The sequence below is a fragment of the Sphaeroforma arctica genome (genome assembly GCF_001186125.1).
Source record: "Sphaeroforma arctica JP610 unplaced genomic scaffold supercont1.381, whole genome shotgun sequence".
Taxonomy (NCBI): Eukaryota; class Ichthyosporea; order Ichthyophonida; genus Sphaeroforma; species Sphaeroforma arctica.
Window position 1 is genome coordinate 62547 of NW_014040177.1, and position 17778 is coordinate 80324.

Below are 17778 nucleotides of genomic sequence, written 5' to 3' on the forward strand. Positions count from 1 at the left end.
TAAACTCTTTTAGATACCATGTTTATATTGAAGGTTCGATTTGTTCTACTTTCGGAAACGAGTCGCAATGGTTTCGACGGGGTGGATATTCTATTCGAATATGCCTAAATATAGATATGTCATTATCAGGGGGACCACATTGTAAGAGGAAAAATAGTTATAATCTACTAGAGTAGATGCGAATGGTAGATGAATGGTACATGCTGTATGAGTTAGATGAGGTGGTCTGAAAAAGGAGAGTCCATATAGTTATCACTACAGTTATAATACCAACCGTCTTGCTGCGCACCATCTTCAAGTTCGATTATAAGGAGAGGAAGTACCACTCCGTAACTTCATTCGCCTGTTCTAGATATTATGCTCTTTTTATTTTCGATGTAAAACCCGCGGGCTACAAACTATTGACACGCGTCAAAAACCATCGATAGGAAAGTAAAACCGTCAGACAGGTGGTTTTCCCTTTTGCGCGGGCGAATTTTTACAACCAATTGCTGGACCGTTGCACGCTGCCAGAGTCGTATGAATGCACATTACTCACTAGTCGCACCTTCACATTACTAGAGTGAAGCTTGTGACCTACGTAAGTTGAATAAACCTCAGTTAAACTAACACTACTTGACCCTTGTCCCAGTCTAAACTTAGTTGGCGTTACAATTCAAATAACGGTCGACTAAGCTTTGCAGAAAACGTAAAGTATCATGGGACGTAACAATGGCAATGATATCAATGTCAAGCCTAGAGATAACGCTCCCTACGTGTTTCGATTGATCCCGAGCGGCCAATTGTTCTTTGGGTCCGAAAGTTACAAACTTACATCGAGCTGACACAGTTTCGGAACTTGCAGCTCTGGCCGAAGTTCGAAGATCAACTATCATGAAGTTTGTAAATCAGTCTCATTGGCATCTGATCGAACCTTGGCTAACGCCTTCAACGACCCCGCAGGAGTTCGTTGATATCATTCTCGTCGAGTTTAGTCCGATGCCGAATCCTTTTCTTAAACCTGGCCACAACTTCCAGATGTATAGAATTGCAACTTTACTTCTTGGTCCGGATGAAGGCTCTCCCCTCACTTCCGTATCATGTGCTTGCGTGAGTTTCAGGAAAACGTGGTCTGCGTTGCGATTATGCCTGCTTATCGAACCTTGCAGAATATCCAGTCTTGCTCTTCCCCATGGCATTCCTGGCCGTGTTCCTCTTAGTGCCAAGACTATTATGAGTCCGACATCTCTCTGCCGTTGCTTAAGAAGCGGGCTGATCGACAGCATCAACAGATACCCCTTGCTACTAATGTGGGCAATGACACTAATTTAACTAATGTTTCCGATACTAACGTATGTGACCCTCCTGGAGACAATGATTACAGCCACCAGGTTCAATCCTCTGCAGCAGGCTCTGGTCAGGGCCTTAATGATGAAGAGGCGATGTCTGATGCCTCTGACCTCCCTGCCAAACCAGTGGGACCTTTCCGCTGGTCCAGTTCAGTCCAGAAATGGGTATACCGTAACAAAATGATGAGAGATTGGAATGATGATTTCATATGGGATGAAAGTCTGCGTGTATGGCCCCCTGAACGTTCGGAGCTTTTCTATGGAGAACCTCGAACCAGAAATTGGAAGCGTGGCACTCAATCTATTCTCGCCACCCACGATTTCAAAACCAACGATATGCTCCCTGCAACTCTCGACGCGGATCAGATTTTCCGTTCTGTTCATGCCCTCCTTCTCCCTATGGCCAATGATCTATTTTATTTGGGTCGATTGTACGGATATCTTCCTTCACGATCCATGTAGCTATCGTTGAGCGCTTGCTGGATAATATGTACCGGCGCATCTCAGATATGTTTAATGTCTGTTTGGCTGACCTCGACCTTTTTCAGGGCAAGCTTAGACTGTTATCTGAGCATGATAATTAGTAATCATCATGTAGCCAAATTTGCATCAAACTATAAATTATAGACTCTACAATGCAGTTGGACCTGCCTTTTATTCTCAAGCATTGTACTTGGTGAGGCAGATGAGGATCTAGCTGCACACTTTTTGGCCACCAGCATTTTGTGGCGTTGCAAACACTTTACTTTCACTGGAGACAAGCTATATGGTGCACAAAGCTAATAAGCGCAGTAGCGAATAGGGTTTCTTTTCGATACCAGGTTGATATTGAAGGTTCGATTTGTTCTGCTTTCGGAAACGAGAGTCGCAATGTATTTAACGGGGCGTATATTGTATTTCGTATATGTATCTAATACTACTTGTATACGTATGGCGAGTCTACGAGTGTGTATGCGCCTGTACTCTAGACATTGGTTTATCTCAAATACGTTTCAAAGGACCAGCACACATGACCATACTGCCTTAGCTTACCCACCAAGTATACATATTTAGAACAATATACCATCAGAAATAATCTGAGGTGAATTGTCACCTAAACATCCTAAATATGTACATCATATAAACTGACACTGATTTATCCTTGACATTCTGTAGAATATTGAGAATTTTAGTCAGTTTAGTTTTCAGTTAAAACTTGGAGTCAGGGTATGTAGTTCTTGCTACTTCGAGTATGGGCCGGCGCCCTAAAACATAAATATTTTGTTGTTCGATAAAGGTAAAGCAGACAACTAACGAGTCGAGTGATGACTGACGGCTGACGGGCCGCAGGCGGTTGACCGGGGTGGCAGGTTAGCGGTAATTCATTCGTTGGCCACTTACCTCTCAATTTCGCCCACAGCTGTGTAAAACCTTACTGCCCAGAGCCTGAGCCGCAGACTCAGAGATATAAATGTCCTGATATCAAACTAATGGACTGAGGTCCATCATCCAATCAGATGGAGTGATAAATATAATCAGTAGATCATTAATAGATGAAAGCCTTTAGACTAAATATAGCCAAGTAAGAAACCGTAGGAACAGCGGCTTATTAAATTGTAAGACGTTGGTAGTATACTCGGCACTTACCTCTGTAAAATAGTTCGAAAATACAATCGAATAAATTTGTCAAACAACTATACAACTATGATTAACTACCCTCTTACAATTCGATTGCTTTCAAACCTGCTTTACGGCTTGTAAAGTGTCGAGTGGTTGTTAATATATTTGTAAGTGTGTAATTTTGCGCTTTCTACCGTATCTTTTAAGTTATTGTTTTCTACACAACTGTGTAAAACCTTACTGCCCAGAGCCTGAGACGCAGACCCAGAGATTTAAATGTCCTGATATCAAACTAATGGACTGAGGTCCATCATCCAATCAGATGGAGTGATGAAATATAATCAGTAGATTATTAATAGATGAAAGCTTGTAGACTAAATATAGCCAAGTAAGAAACCGTAGGAACAGCGGCTTATTAAATTGTAAGACGTTGGTAGTATACTTGGCACTTACCTCTGTAAAATAGTTCGAAAATACAATCGAATAAATTTGTCAAACAACTATACAACTATGATTCACTACCCTCTTACAATTCGATTGCTTTCAAACCTACTTTACGGCTTGTAAAGTGTCGAGTGGTTGTTAATATATTTGTAAGTGTGTAATTTTGCGCTTTCTACCGTATTTTTTAAAATATTGTTTTCTAATACCTTAATTGGTCGCTTTACTTATTTTAAGCAAAAAGCCGGATAAGTTTTATGATTCGAAGTTTTTGTCAAAGGTTCCTTGGAAACTCTGCTATTTGGTATCACTACCAATTTGGCCGTGTATTGCTGCGGTGCGAGATTAAGAACCAATATCTTTATTCAATTGGGTATTAATTTTACTGGTAGTGGCCTTTTCAGTTCCAAATGTTTGTTAACCTTTTTGAACCCTTTTTGGTACTCCAGGTGGAGCAGGCTTTGTAGCTTTTGTCTTGAGGCTTTGTTATCCCTGATGGAAGATAAATCGGCTGAGGCAACTCTGAGCGATCGTCTTTTACATTCTAAGGAGTTTCAACAGAAAGATTCACCTACTCTGAACCTCGTCGAATCCTTGCTACATTTGGATCGGCCGGAGACCTTAGCTCAGACGGTAGAGCCTTCTATTACTCTCCAGTAGAGGCGTCCGCCTAGACAAATAGATCCTTTTCGCTTCTCTTTATCCCGGAAGCGTTGGATTATTCGGGACCAACAAGTTGCTTTTGGTCATTGGGGTCAAAAGGAGTCTTATAAATGGTGATTGATTTGTCTGGAACCCGAATAAGAAAGAATGGGGTTCGGAGCAGCCTGACAAGTTTTACATAGATTATCGGATTGGGGGATGGCATGACTATGATGAGTACTTTGACCCTTTCCCAACCAAATGTATTACGGACCAGATAATAGAAAATCATTTGGCGGATACGACTGCAATGGGTTGTACGTCGGTGCATGCATTTATTTCTCTTTTGGTAGCAGATGCTTATTATGCCCTAAAGATGTTTGAACTTTTGATGTGCAACCCCGGACTGATCAAAGTCGTGGCAGATGAAATGCATACCAGGCAGGTGTATTTCTTCGATGTGAGTCTAACAGGCATTGAGAGATCGGCATTTCTGGCTCTCCACAAGTATGCGGGTTTTGCTAAAGCAATATCTTTTATGAAAGAAATTAATAACAAAGGCAATTCAGGCAAAAAATAATAATTCATGTTGGCCATTTTGCTTGTCTAAATCGGACGGGATTACAAAAGTAGCTAAGGTTCTCAACATGGGGACTGTAGAAGGAGTAGTGAAAGTGAAGATGTAGATAGGGCTCCACGAGGTCATTTTTCTTCGGCTAACAATACCTTTCCTACAGTAGAGACGCCTCTGGATTGTGACAAACGCTACGTTCACGTCATAGTGACAGATCACGATCTCGTTCGGCACCTCTTACTCCTGGTGGTTCTCCTAGAAGAGACTTTGCCAATGTTAAGTATTACATCTGTAATAAATTTAGGCATTTTAGTAAAGAATAGTGCCGAGCACTGGTACTAATAAGACATACCAATTTCATAGTTGAAAACTGAAGTCCTATTCTTCACAAATTGGAACATCTGATTGTAGAAGTAAGGGGAACGCGAGGATGGGAAATCTATAGTTGGTTGTTTTAGGAAAGTACATTATACAAGGAGATCCCAATAATTGAAAAAAGTAGAAGGATGGAGAAAGTTACTTCATACATTATTATATATGGTCTAACGGAGGGAAAAGATCAAAGATTTGGCCCAGTAATGCATCATTGCCAAGCAGAAGAATGAGGTGGTCTTCTGGTCTACTAAGTCCCTCATGGTACCCAAGAGTCCAAGATAAAGTATGACTGGCGATTCTGTACCAACTTTGCTAAGTGAAAAGCAAAGCTCAAGTAAGAACCGTACAACATCCCTACAGAGCGTGAGATGTTGATCAGACATGTGGGCGGTAAGATGTAGGTTTCCATTGTCCATTGTAGAAATAAGTTCAACCATCTCCCACTCGAGCAAGATAATCAGGACATCATTACTTTCTGGACGCCGTGAGGTAGGCATAAGTACCTTGCACTACCGTTTGGGATCACCGAAGCGTCGTGGCGATTCCTTTAAGTCTCGTTGATGGATTGCAAGGCATCAAGTGGTATATTGAGGATACTGTGATTACTTCTGCCAGTGTGTCCGAGCATTGGGACCAGCTCGTCGCATACTTAGAACGTTGCGACAAGCACGACATCCCATTTGGCCTTACCAAGGCACACATTGAATGTTATAAACGCCCTTAAAATGTCATAGGGCGTTGGTACAACTATTAGGCGTCACAATTTCCGCTGATCTTTTGGCAACGCTTCTCGAAGTTGACCGCCTAGATAACCAGGGCCGAGTCAGAGGTCATATCGCTGGTTTCTGGTAGCGGTATGTTGTTGGCTTCTCAAGTATCTTCAAACCCGTTTCAGCTTTCCTTAAGAATGTGACCCGATTCAAACGGTGTGCCGCTCAACAGAAAGAGTTCGACTTGATCAATGATCGATTGAATACATGTGCAGTGCTGGCAACGCCTGAATCACAGAGCGAGCGTATGTACCAATTTACTGATCGCATTCGAGCACATCGGTCTAGGCGGCGCAATCTATGTCCTCCGTAATAGTGAACTCTGGCCGGTCGCCTACTTCTTTTTGAAGGATTAGCGCAGGTCCTCCACAACTTTTGGGCGGTGTTTGACAGCTTGTATTACCCAATAACAATATTTACTGACCACCAGGCGCTTCTGATCATGCAGTACCGTATATTTCACCAACGACCCCCGAGGCCAACCGTGAGCATATGGGGTAAGGTTCGCATACGCACGATAATTTTGTACTTCCAGGCAACAACCACCTGTCGAATTACTACTCCCCGTCAGACAAAAGAGGCGCCTTCTACGAATTGTGGACGTCCCTCAACTTGCGGGTTTAAAGCCTCCCTGGGCAGGTATTCCCTGTGTTCTGGCTCAGGTGGTTGCTGACGAAGCAGATAATACGCTCGAATGAACTGTAATTTGAGCCGATGTTTGCGCTACTTTTGCGAAAACTGATTATCATTCCCGCGTGCGGGCATCTTCCTCCAAGGTGCGCCGCCACTATAGGATCCGACGCTCTTATGCCGTCTTCTGGTGCCAGTGCAATGCGTTTGTCCGGGGTGGAGCTGCAGGAGGTGCTAGAGTTTCTATCATGCGATCCAACCCGCGGGCCAGAGCATCCCGGCCTACACCATCCGAGGCTGCAGCCCTGGAGCGCGCAGCAGTACATCCTACAAACCCAAACGTTGTGTGCGTAACAAGCGTAGCCGCCGTGCACTGCAGGCAGCCACACAGTACGATCTGCCGAAGTGAAGGGCGGATATTGAGATCGCTGCGACCCGGGCCATGAAGGGCTCATCTCCGTATAGTATACGGCGGGTTGACCGCTCGTGGCCGGAGGTTCACAACGTCATTATATGCATGCGGATACTGACAAGTTGGTCAGTAAACTGCATACTCTGTATTGTAATAGCAGGGCCTCCACATTAGACTCTATGTTATAAACGTACTCTTAAGCAGTACGTAAACTATAAACGTACTCTTAATAGTACGAGGAACTACCGTTTCCTAAATGGGTTTTAACGGTTTTATGAATTAATACCTTTTCCATTTTACATATTAGATATTTGGACAAGGCCATTAAAAGGCCTCAGTAAAATACCAAACAAAAGATTTGGTCTAGTTCTATCAATAGAACTATAAGTACTTTCCAAATCTATTTATATCTGAATACTTCGGTAGCGAGATGGCTCAACCGAACATAGGTCTCTAAGGACTATTAGTGTTGCTTAGTTTATCCTCCATTCAGCCAATCAGATGTGCCAGTCTGATGAAGGCTAAGTCGGTATTTCTTGATAAGTGGTAAGTTATTGGTTAATGCAATAACTACGGACATCAGGAGTATTGTTTTTTCTTCTTCTTTTTCTAAAGATAGGATTTTATGAGTCTCTCGGATTCGCCCCAATGAAACATGCCATAGTTTCTAATAGAGCGACAACGAAACACTAAATAAAATCCCTTCGGCGAAAATAGTACTAAGAGGATTATATATAGGCAATGTCTCAGCCTCAGAATCCCTCAGAGTATTGCTGTTTTCACGAGGCATACCTAACTTTACTAAAAGGCTCATTTCCCATATTTATTTCGAATTTAACTATCCTTAGACTTAACCTAAGCGTTTGATTACTCTAAGGCGTTAATATCGCCTTGATAGACCGAAACTTACAGTATGGGTAGGATGGACTACTATACATGGTGCGAATGATCAAGCGATCGTGCCACCGTTGTCAGATCCGTGCACCTCACGGAACGAAAGAATGCGATTTACTCCAACAACCTGTCCGATTTCGCTACATTTGCTATTTTTTTTGTTAGTCATAAGGATCACTAAGGCAACATCCTTAGTCCTGGTGAAGCCTTCTGGCTCAAAGCGCGCCAATCAGGCTATCAAATTGCTCAATGAGGCGGTGCACCAGTGGGGTCAGCCTAAAATGTACACGTGTTGCAAGAACTCTGTCTTTATGGCACAGGAGTTTAAAGACTTCGTCAAAGAATCGGGCGGAGAATTGCACAATGCCACTGTCACTACCGATAATCACCAAGCCAATGACACGGCTGAAGCCATTGCAAAGGTTGCTCATGATTGGATAGCGAAAATCATGACTGAGCGCGATCAGGGCGACTGTATGCCCTGGTGTTACAAGTTCCGTAATTTTTTTAACGCTGCGACCATAGCTGCTCACTTATATTGGCACCGTATACTATGGCGACTAACTGCGTATACGACGGGAACGCGAGGTCATGCTAAATGAAAGGCCATCGTACTTACCCAAACGTTTAAAAGTCTGTAAGTCAAAATCTTACTTTGTAGCGATAATATCATCATTTTGAGTCAGATTGAACACGTGTTAAGACGTAATACAATGGGCGAGGTTAATAAATGACTAATGTACTGGGCTATATTCATACTTACACGGGGTAAAAGGTATAAAAACAGCCGGTTGGAGTTGAGTAAGAATTACTGGTACAAATCATTCATAGTGACAAATCCTCTTACATCTGCTGAAAGATACGAAAACAGTCGGCTGGGGTGATGGGCGTGGAACCAAAATGAATGACAAAACGGGCAGCTAGATGCTACACACTCGCAGACGGCGATAATACCATCGTTCCTGGCAGATGCTCTGAAATAAAGGAGTTCACCTCGCTGAAATAAGTGCGATTCTCGACTAACAGCGAACCTTCATTGTACACATGATAACTAATTTCATTCATCAATACGTTTAATAGTTACATACACTAGATAGATCGACTTCAGTAGAAGTAACTTAGAATCGTGGAGCCAGATCTTTAGCTGTCTCATTAAGTACAATGCTTGAGAATAAAAGATCGGTCCTATTTCATCGTAGAGTCTATAATTTCATAACTTGGTGCCATATTTGGCTACCTGATGATTACTAATTATTGAGCTCAGATGGCAGTCTAAATTTATGCAGGTATGCATTGTTGCCCACAATGCCCGGCCTAAGGAGGCACGCATTTGGTGTACACTTCCAACTGAATCAGCCTGGTAGTGCCAGTCTCCTGCAGCCTGTTCGAACATACAGGGTACAACTGGCACCGCACTCCCGTGAAGTTCTCCGGGCACGAGCACATGGGCTGCAGACCTTCAGCTGTACACACGCCTCCATTTTCACACGGCGATGCTGTACAGGGATCATCGGGGATACCACAGTGGTCTCCACTGTAGTTTTCGGTACACACACACACGGCATTATTCTCGTCACAAGTGCCCTGTTCGGGTGTGCCACAGCCAGACCCGCAGTTGCTTCCTACAGTCACACATGAACCGGTTTCGTCACATGTTTGTAGAGCGGTACATGTGTTACATTCGTTAACATTCGCCGTGTCGAAGGTACAAGCCTCAAAGAAGGGTTCGGCAGCCTCAGGAGGTGGAGTATCCAGCTAATGACAAGTAGTAAAATAAAATTGGTAAGCCATATGCATATGGAAATGGCGGTGAAAGCGAACAGCTAGCAATGCACAAGGCACCGATGGTCAGAGTGTACATCGAATTCAATTGTTACAGATACAAATGACAAATTTGTATGCTGCAAATATTTACTCACTATGTGTTTAATTTCAAGGATGAATGATTGTAAATTGCACTCAAGGTCGCTAATACACATATACACATGAATTCAACAGACCTATAAAACTATGTCGACTACACGTAAGTGTCACCCTTTCAAACGAAGTCACTGGCAAACTATTTTAGACGTCTCCGGTTTTATATATGTGAAAGTATAAGATCAACACGATTATATGCACGCGGTGTACCTTGCGTCCCTACAAGATCTGAACTGTTGGATTATGTATATTTGAGTAAAAATGGTTCGTACATTTGCTGACAAACAAATTTACATACAAGTCAACGTTTAAATATACTGACAAATACATACCAATGCAAGCTGAGTGTCAATTGTGCAGCCTTCCACGAAGCCGGTGATATCCTGGGTACTCATCTTCGGACAGATTTCCGAGTTGATCATCGCTTCGCACAGTTCTTGGATAGCAGGGTCAAGCGGAGGGTCGACAATCGGTACATACGACTCGTTAAGTGCTGGTGGTATAAGTACGACTGGGGGTGTCTGCAAACAAGCAAGAATAAAAAGTGCGGTTTAGCTATTGATATAAAGTGTAATTCAGTTTAAGCGTCTGTATACTTGAACAAAATGCCTGTCTTGATTTTTTGTCATATCTGTAGCGTATTGGTGAGCGCAGACACCGAGAAGCCCCCGTCAAAAACAACTAGAGTAAAAGCAAGGGGCAGCAAAAGCACAAACATAATAAAATCGACAGGTATGTTCTCAGTCCGGTGTAGCGTATTGCCCAATAGCATTCTGCGTTAGAAAAGTACTCTAACTTGATTATTCAGACTTACAAAACTGCAAGAGAATTTGTATCTTATGCCTGTAACTCCGGCAGGTGTTGAATACACTGATACGTTCTACAATATATATATATATAGATAGATAGATATATATGCAAATTAGATCATCGAGACTCAAGCTATTTAAAAGTAGATAGCGATCGAACTTACCCCAGGAACAGGCGTTGGTAGGGGCGAGCGGGGATCCACATTTGGATTGCCTGTGATCGAAGTATCGCGAAACACAAACATGGATATTAGTGTTGAATTGAAATAATAGACAATTCATAAATCCAACGTATATGCATGCAGCAACATCTCTTACTCATACATTGATAGGAGGGACATACCCGCATCTCATAGAAAGCATGCAAAACCTGAACATAATTCACACGGTATCATATACTTACAGGCAGGCTCGAAGACAAAGTTATCAATGGTAGTCCCATCATTAGGCGATACGTAATCGGAGGAGTCCACTTCTCCAGTACCAACTACTTGAGGCGACGGGGAAGGACCGACCATTGGATTCATGCCACCGTTGATGATCCATTCCGACGAGGGAACAATCCACTCCTAGCAATGCGCAGTGATACAAGAGAAGAATCGGAAGACTGCAAGGTGACATTCGTCATGGGAAGCAGCTGTCTCAAAGCGCCTTTTCTAAGGAGTCTGATAGATATTTTGTTTATCATACAGAGATTCTATTAGGACACGTACACAACACTAGTTATTTTGTTTATTCTACATAGAGATTCAACTAGGAAACCTACACAACACTAGCTATTTTGTTAAATCATAATTAGATTCTATTACGAAACGTATACAATACAAAGCAATCATTATGATTCATACCGTGGCCAGCCAACTCGCATCGGTATTTTCGTCTGACCCATCGCCGTTGAAGTAGCCACACAGACCCAGCAGTCTGTCTTGCTGAGATGCAGGTGCCTCGACATAGTAATTAAGGTACCTCCAGTGGTTGCCTGCGTATGAATGAACCAGTACAAAATTATTCTTCAGAACGACTTGAGCAACAAAAATCGAACATTTTAGGTGCGTAATAGTTATGTCTGACAATTCATTTATGAGGCACCAACCAGATCACTGCATAACAAAAACTGCGAATATTAAAGCGTACATTTTGCCTTAGTACTATTCCTTCGCACAAAATTTCCATTAAGTAAAGACGTAAACCCTAGCTCACACAAAAACTGTCCCCGCTAAGCCTAGTCACGCGTAAGTGTAATGTGAGACTCACCATCTGTTCGCTGCGTACGGTAGAAGCCGGTGGTGCACGTTACTTTAATACCATTAGGCAGACTGAAGACCACTTTGTTCGCAGATTCCTGGGTAAAGCCCACGGCTGTCCCACCGTCTGCCAGGATATCAACTTGCACCGTAGGATCCCTGAATATGCGATAACAATCGGATATGATTAGATATCATATCGGGGATTTTTTTCTCTCGAAATAGCACAATAGTTTGAAAATTTGAACGCAATAAGGTGAAGGTCCAAGCAGTCCGAGCTGATAATCAAGCTACGCTTAACTCAAAAGCCAACAGAAAGCTACCAAAACTGTCACGGTTACACTTCAGGAACAGGTCATTTGGTTGAAAATAACATACCAAATATCATCGAAGGAAGTGCCCTGGTTCATACTGAATTGCACCTTGGTGCCTTTGTAGGTCATGTACCCAATGAACGTACAACTGACTTGTGCACCGATGTCATCGCACGGCTGCAGATATGTTTGCACACCCAGGTCTCCATCGTAGTTACGAAACAGTGTGAACATACCCTGGGCGTACAGATTGAATCTGCTTCCATCGAACATGGTGTAATGGGGATCTCCCCACCCTTTACACTGCACTCTGCCTGGTTCTAAACCACCGGCGGTAGGGGCTGTGGCTGGGTCAATCACTGCCACACCCCCGGGAGCAAATTGGTCATTGTCTCTGGGCTCCAGTGTGATCCACATAGTCCCTTCTACCTTCCGGTTGGATACGGAATCCAGAATCGGTGCAACGTGTACTCTCTGGGACATGGTTATACAGAAGGTTTACTAACATTAGGCGACATTACGTATTGGTCTACGAAGATTTCGATGCACTCGTATGCAGAGTCTTATAGTCCGAGCTCGTAGTGTGGTGATTGTGATCATATTCTAGCCGAAAGGCCACGCGCTCTTATCGTTCATAAAGATCGAGACCGTTGAATTGAATTCTCGGGGAGCAAGTTGAAGGTACAATCAGCCCACAACTTGCTAAGAATGCTCAATGCTGCCAAGTGTGCAATCCAAAGTGTGGTTTCTAACGGTCACTCGTGGCACCTCGAAGTGGATAGCTTGCTTCCATCGGCTATGACATACCTTTACAAGCCATATACATATATATATACCAAAGGCAAAACAAAACAAAAAAACAAAAAAAACCGTATCAATGTACCTGCGGAGTCTCCCAATTCTCAGGCGTGAATACCAGAACGCACTTATCAACGCCAAAGATGTCCCCTCCGGCCAGGTTGAAGATATCGACGTATACGGTTTCAGTTGGCTTTTCTGAAAGGCGAGCCTCGAAATATTCAATTTCGGGTTTGCCACTCACGGTAATTGTATTGTGTGTGGTAACCAGCACCTGCAATAGATCCAAAATATATCTACTAAGCCTCGTGTTAACAGATGGCAAACAATGTATATGAAATAGAAACATCAGAGCTCCAACAACTAGGTGTACCATTCCGTGTGCCAGGCGTTATAAATACTTGGAAGAACATCTCAACGGACTATTGTCTTTTGATGATGGTAGCCTGTGTAGGTATTACTTATTTCTAATACGGACGCCCTCCTACATTGTGACGAAATGTCATGCGTACCTCTGCAGTCATGCTTGGGACCATATACTGATAGGGAACGATCGTTGTGCTGCCTAAGAAGGAGTTTGTAGCTGAGTATCGCCATTCCAGTCGTGCTACAGCATCGCCGCCCTTCTCAAAGAAATTCACCTCAAAGGCCCGTACAGTTCCAGCATCCATCCAAAAACTCCCACCTGGAATCATATAAATAGAGTATTCGTTGGCGTCTCACATACCACCATTGTACAGTTGTTTCGCACAGAGGAAGGGAGGACGAACCACATGATTATAGAACTATGCGTATATATAGAGCTAGTAAGTACGACTCCAAACATCACATAATAACAACGTAGCGAGTGTAATGATGAAATCACCAATAAGTCAGTTCCGGTATTCACACAACTGATACTTGAATGCTTCGATACTGGTCAACAAAATGAAAATGTCTCATCTGACAAACTACATACTTTTAAACGCCTTTAATTGAGCAGCATGACACGAATAGTCATTGGCAACCAATACATTATTCATATACACCCTTATTCCGTCGTCAGAGTTCGTCCACATCTGGTACCATCCTGAGCACGGGAATACCATTCTATATGACCAGCGTACGAAAAAGTAATCGTACAAATCGGGCGCGCTATAATGAAAACCGGTCGGATCGACTGCCCCCTAAATAAAGTTTAAGGTAGTGTGGTGTTGCTTAGAATCATGCTGCATACATACCATCGACACCCCGAAGTCGCATTGGCAGCTGTACCTATCGCGTGCTTGATTGACCTCCTGAGAGAACCGAATACGGGTTAAGCATGCTTGTACGCCCCCAGTTACATGAACGCGAACAAATTGAACAATCTAGACACCTTCGGGCAATCAACATCATTTATGACCAAACATTTGAGCACAATGACAGCCGTGTAGAAAGCGATTACACCGTTTAATCCATAACGAAACGAACCTCTTACTGTGGTATAATTAGAGTACATTGACGCAGGCCTTTCCAAAACTACTAGTCCATTCCTTGACCAAATAATAATCGCCAGTGATAGCAACACTAGAGTTAAATGAAAAGCAATCACACACTAACTTCAATTATCACGGAAAATCATAAACATAAAAAATAGAATCTGACTTAAGTAACAGGATCTCATGTCATACACATCACGCAAGTCAAGTGTATTGGTCGTCAAGTACGCAAAATCAAAATAAGCACACTCATACACGATTGCAAGCATCGACCATCGTACATAAACTTGAATGGCTTGGCCTAACGCCTTTTTTACAGCTTACTTTGATATTTCCAATCGTTTGCATATCAACGCCGTTCTCTACACGGTCGTAGTGTATATGGGCCAGGTTCGGGAGCGCACTATTAACACAATTGCCCGCTACAGAGTAACTAGGGTAATACTGAGCATACGCACCCCGCGTTTCCATGTGGGACAGTGCTGTTACATTGTGGGATCCAGTGGCACACGTAAGTGGGTATTCGTATATTGCAGTGTATAAGCCATCTGCTATATGCACAAGTGCAAGCAAGGCAATGAGCCCCGGTTTCGATGACTTCGCGTGCATTGTATAAGATACCCAGATTGCAGGTGTATTACTTAATAAGCTATACACTTATTTTCGTAGTCGTATATCGTATAATTATATATATATATATATATATATATATATATATATGTGTGTGTGTGGATATATATTCACGTCTAATATTATATTATATTATATATATATATACAGATATGTATGTATCTATATATTCACTATACATTCACTATACATATATATATATATATATTTATATGTATGAATGTATGAATGTATGTATATATGTCTGTATCTACGTATCCACGTCTAATATACGTTGACTATTGACACAGGTGCGTAAGCAAGTATACTGACACACACTCGTGAGCCGCCCGCATATTAAATATACAAAGCCAATACGGTTCAATATTTGTAATTGCAGCAGAAGCAAGTATTTTTTTCTTCTTCAAAAACTGGAAGCAAGCATCAAGAAACATTGACCAAAAGAATTAAAATTAAAAAAAAGAAAGGCTACAAATGACAAAACGTTCAATTTTCAGAAGCCTATGAAAACTATGGAGTTGTTTAAAACTCCGTCCCCACCCCTTATTGGTTGGGTTATAAAAATTCCAAAATAAAATCAATTTGTGGTTTCCAAAATTCAAAAGTAAAGCATTTGTTTGGTTTTGCTTTTTTATAAAATATACCACAACCAAACAAGAAAGGTGCTGACTGTTGTAAGTACAATGTACAGCTATCGTCATAACTGCAACGTTTAACGAATTATTTTTAGCGTTGCAACGTATTTTGGTGTATTTTAACCTGTATACTATGACCTGAATAGTGCACCTATTGTAAAACTTTCGGTCTCAGCTTTCAGTATAAGAATGTGTCGTCAGGACAAAATGTTGGTATGTACATGCCTATTACTTAACCTGGAATATGGCCCTATAAATATAAACGGGACACTTAAAGGGAAGTATACATTTGATTTTCAACGTTTAACGGATCATTTATTTGCGTTGCAACTTATAACGATATGAGGTTAGGTGTACAGTACAGGTTAGTTTTACTTTCCTATAAATACTCGTAGCCCTCTGAAAAATGAACAACACACTCTGTATTCTATTTTTTTATAACTATTTCTCAGTGTGTATTTATGTGCAAATATAAAAACGTTTATTATAGTTCTGTATATATATATGCATTTACTATGTAAATATGACGTTTTGGTCTCGAGTTGTTTGTAGAGTTGTTATTTATGGCCCGACTCGCCCGAAGGGCGAAGGCCGACGGCCGAGCGCGCTAACGCGAGCAAATACTATTTAATATTTTTCGAGGGAATGCTCTTTTATTTTTAATTTTTATATTGTTTTTATTTATAAAAACAAATCATTGTCACAAGACAGCCACCGGCCCCCCGCCCTCAGATCCCCAGACCCCAGCACCCCACTCGCCACTCGCCACTCCTCAGAGCGACTGCCCCACAGGCCACGGCCCCCAGCGGCCCAGCCATCGGGCCCACCCATAAAATTGAAATATAGTAAAATAACAAAATAAATATAAAAAGCATATTTATATATATTTTTAAAAATTTATATTTTTAGCCTTTGTCAACTCATTCACCTGTCAAGACTCAACTTCTCAAGTGTCAACAGTCTTTTGTATATGTAAACGCGCCATATTTAAAACTCCTAATATGGGTACGGCATCTTATAATATTATGAACCAGTGATAGTTTGACAATTGCAATGATAACAAATCAACCATTCGGAAAATCAAAGTCGCAGCTAGAACTGTCCAATTATATTCGGAAATCGCTATCAAATGACGATTGTAGTCAATGAAAACCCATTTAGGCTTCTCGTGAATCCCTTGAAGCGGGTGTACACTGCACAGACCACTTGGGCCCTATTAAAATCAATTTTGCGTTCGTGTTCAACGTTTACTGCAGGATGACCGCAGAACACTTCAACGTTAAATATTGAAATATTTATTTCTTCCTACTATGCGTGTATGTTAAATAAATAGCGCTCATCACAGGCCACAGTGCACAAGGCATTGCAAGTGCGTAGGCTGCAGACTGCAGACTAGAACAACTGGAGCCGATAGTCTGATCCCTCACAACCCTATCTTCACGACATTATTCAGCGTAACATCATCTCAGCCCGGGTGTATCCTCTGCACAACAATTCATTCCATGACAACAAGTCTGTGCACATACCGAGAATCGAGCTATACAGCAGATATAGTATATATGAATAATATTTAACACAAAGACAAAAACAAATAACTGCTAAGATGGATCGTATAGAATCACTCACTAGAAGACGGTCGAGTAAGATCTCGCTTATGTCCAACAGCTCAATTGTAGACGAGCCTCATAAGCGCTACTGTAAAGGGGAGATGTGCTCATGGCAACAGCAACTCACTGTATGTCGCCAGCAAAAATACAAACTATATGCATATATTTTAAATACATACGGTATCTTTTGCTTTCTAAATACATACTTTATATATAAATTTCGAAAGACACTATATATTCGTTTCTACATGCACTACATTCAAATATATTCTTAACTGTAAACATTCATTCAGGAAAAGATTTACAGTTGTCTGATAATTGGAGACGTTTGTGCTCTTTCACAGTGTAAACTTGTGTCTAGTTTGTACATAAGGGTGGAAGCTTTGATATTGTAAGTACGTGCTTTTATTGTCCAACATCCGCCCGACATATTTGTTGGCCTTTGAGTTTTGACCACTCAAAAGTCACCGCTGAGACTATATTTTACAACTGAACATTCGTATCTTTATCGTATGCAATAGAATAGCAAGCAGGTTCGTTCCGACTATAATATATCATTACATTCAATACAAATCTGTTGTAAATCACTTCACGTAAATATTTCCTTATATCTATATTATATATATATATATGTGTATAAATATACATGCATTTATACACAGACACACACACACACACACACACACACACACACAC

General features: G+C 41.7%; 3 protein-coding genes across 4 annotated transcripts; 2 read left to right on the forward strand and 1 right to left on the reverse strand.

The window, feature by feature from the left end:
- Positions 1-6443: 6443 nt before the first annotated feature.
- Positions 6444-6713, forward strand: SARC_05761 (hypothetical protein; the record flags this gene model as incomplete). The annotated part of the gene is made up of 1 exon (XM_014300375.1): positions 6444-6713. The coding sequence occupies one exon, from the start codon at positions 6444-6446 to the stop codon at positions 6711-6713; it is 270 nt and encodes an 89-aa protein (XP_014155850.1).
- Positions 6714-7512: 799 nt separating this feature from the next.
- On the forward strand, positions 7513-8463 carry SARC_05762 (hypothetical protein; the record flags this gene model as incomplete). Its single annotated transcript, XM_014300376.1, has 2 exons — positions 7513-7538; positions 7838-8463. The coding sequence occupies 2 exons, from the start codon at positions 7513-7515 to the stop codon at positions 8265-8267; spliced, it is 456 nt and encodes a 151-aa protein (XP_014155851.1). The 3' UTR covers positions 8268-8463.
- A 257-nt stretch (positions 8464-8720) lies between these two features.
- Positions 8721-15134, reverse strand: SARC_05763. Of its 2 annotated transcripts, XM_014300378.1 has the most exons (11): positions 14535-15134; positions 13709-13916; positions 13263-13435; positions 12836-13024; positions 12017-12426; positions 11649-11797; positions 11243-11373; positions 10798-10963; positions 10559-10608; positions 9918-10106; positions 8721-9420 (listed from the first exon to the last, which is right to left on the reverse strand). In XM_014300378.1, exons 1-11 carry the CDS (start codon positions 14817-14819, stop codon positions 8980-8982), a joined length of 2391 nt encoding a protein of 796 aa, XP_014155853.1. In that variant the 5' UTR covers positions 14820-15134; the 3' UTR covers positions 8721-8979. The 2 variants fall into 2 exon arrangements, with proteins under 2 accessions (XP_014155853.1, XP_014155852.1); XM_014300377.1 differs by lacking the exons at positions 13709-13916; positions 14535-15134 and adding an exon at positions 13971-14127.
- Between the last annotated feature and the right edge of the window lie 2644 nt (positions 15135-17778).

What these genes read in the sequence shown, in the direction of transcription:
- SARC_05763 (XM_014300378.1), bottom strand. Translation starts at nt 14,819, where the DNA reads ATGCACGCGAAGTCATCGAAACCGGGGCTCATTGCCTTGCTTGCACTT. An exon ending in TCCCAAGCATGACTGCAGAG is followed by an intron (nt 13,025 to 13,262) that starts GTACGCATGACA and finishes GATCTATTGCAG; the next exon opens with GTGCTGGTTACCACACACAA. An exon ending in ATGCGAGTTGGCTGGCCACG is followed by an intron (nt 10,964 to 11,242) that starts GTATGAATCATA and finishes GCGCATTGCTAG; the next exon opens with GAGTGGATTGTTCCCTCGTC.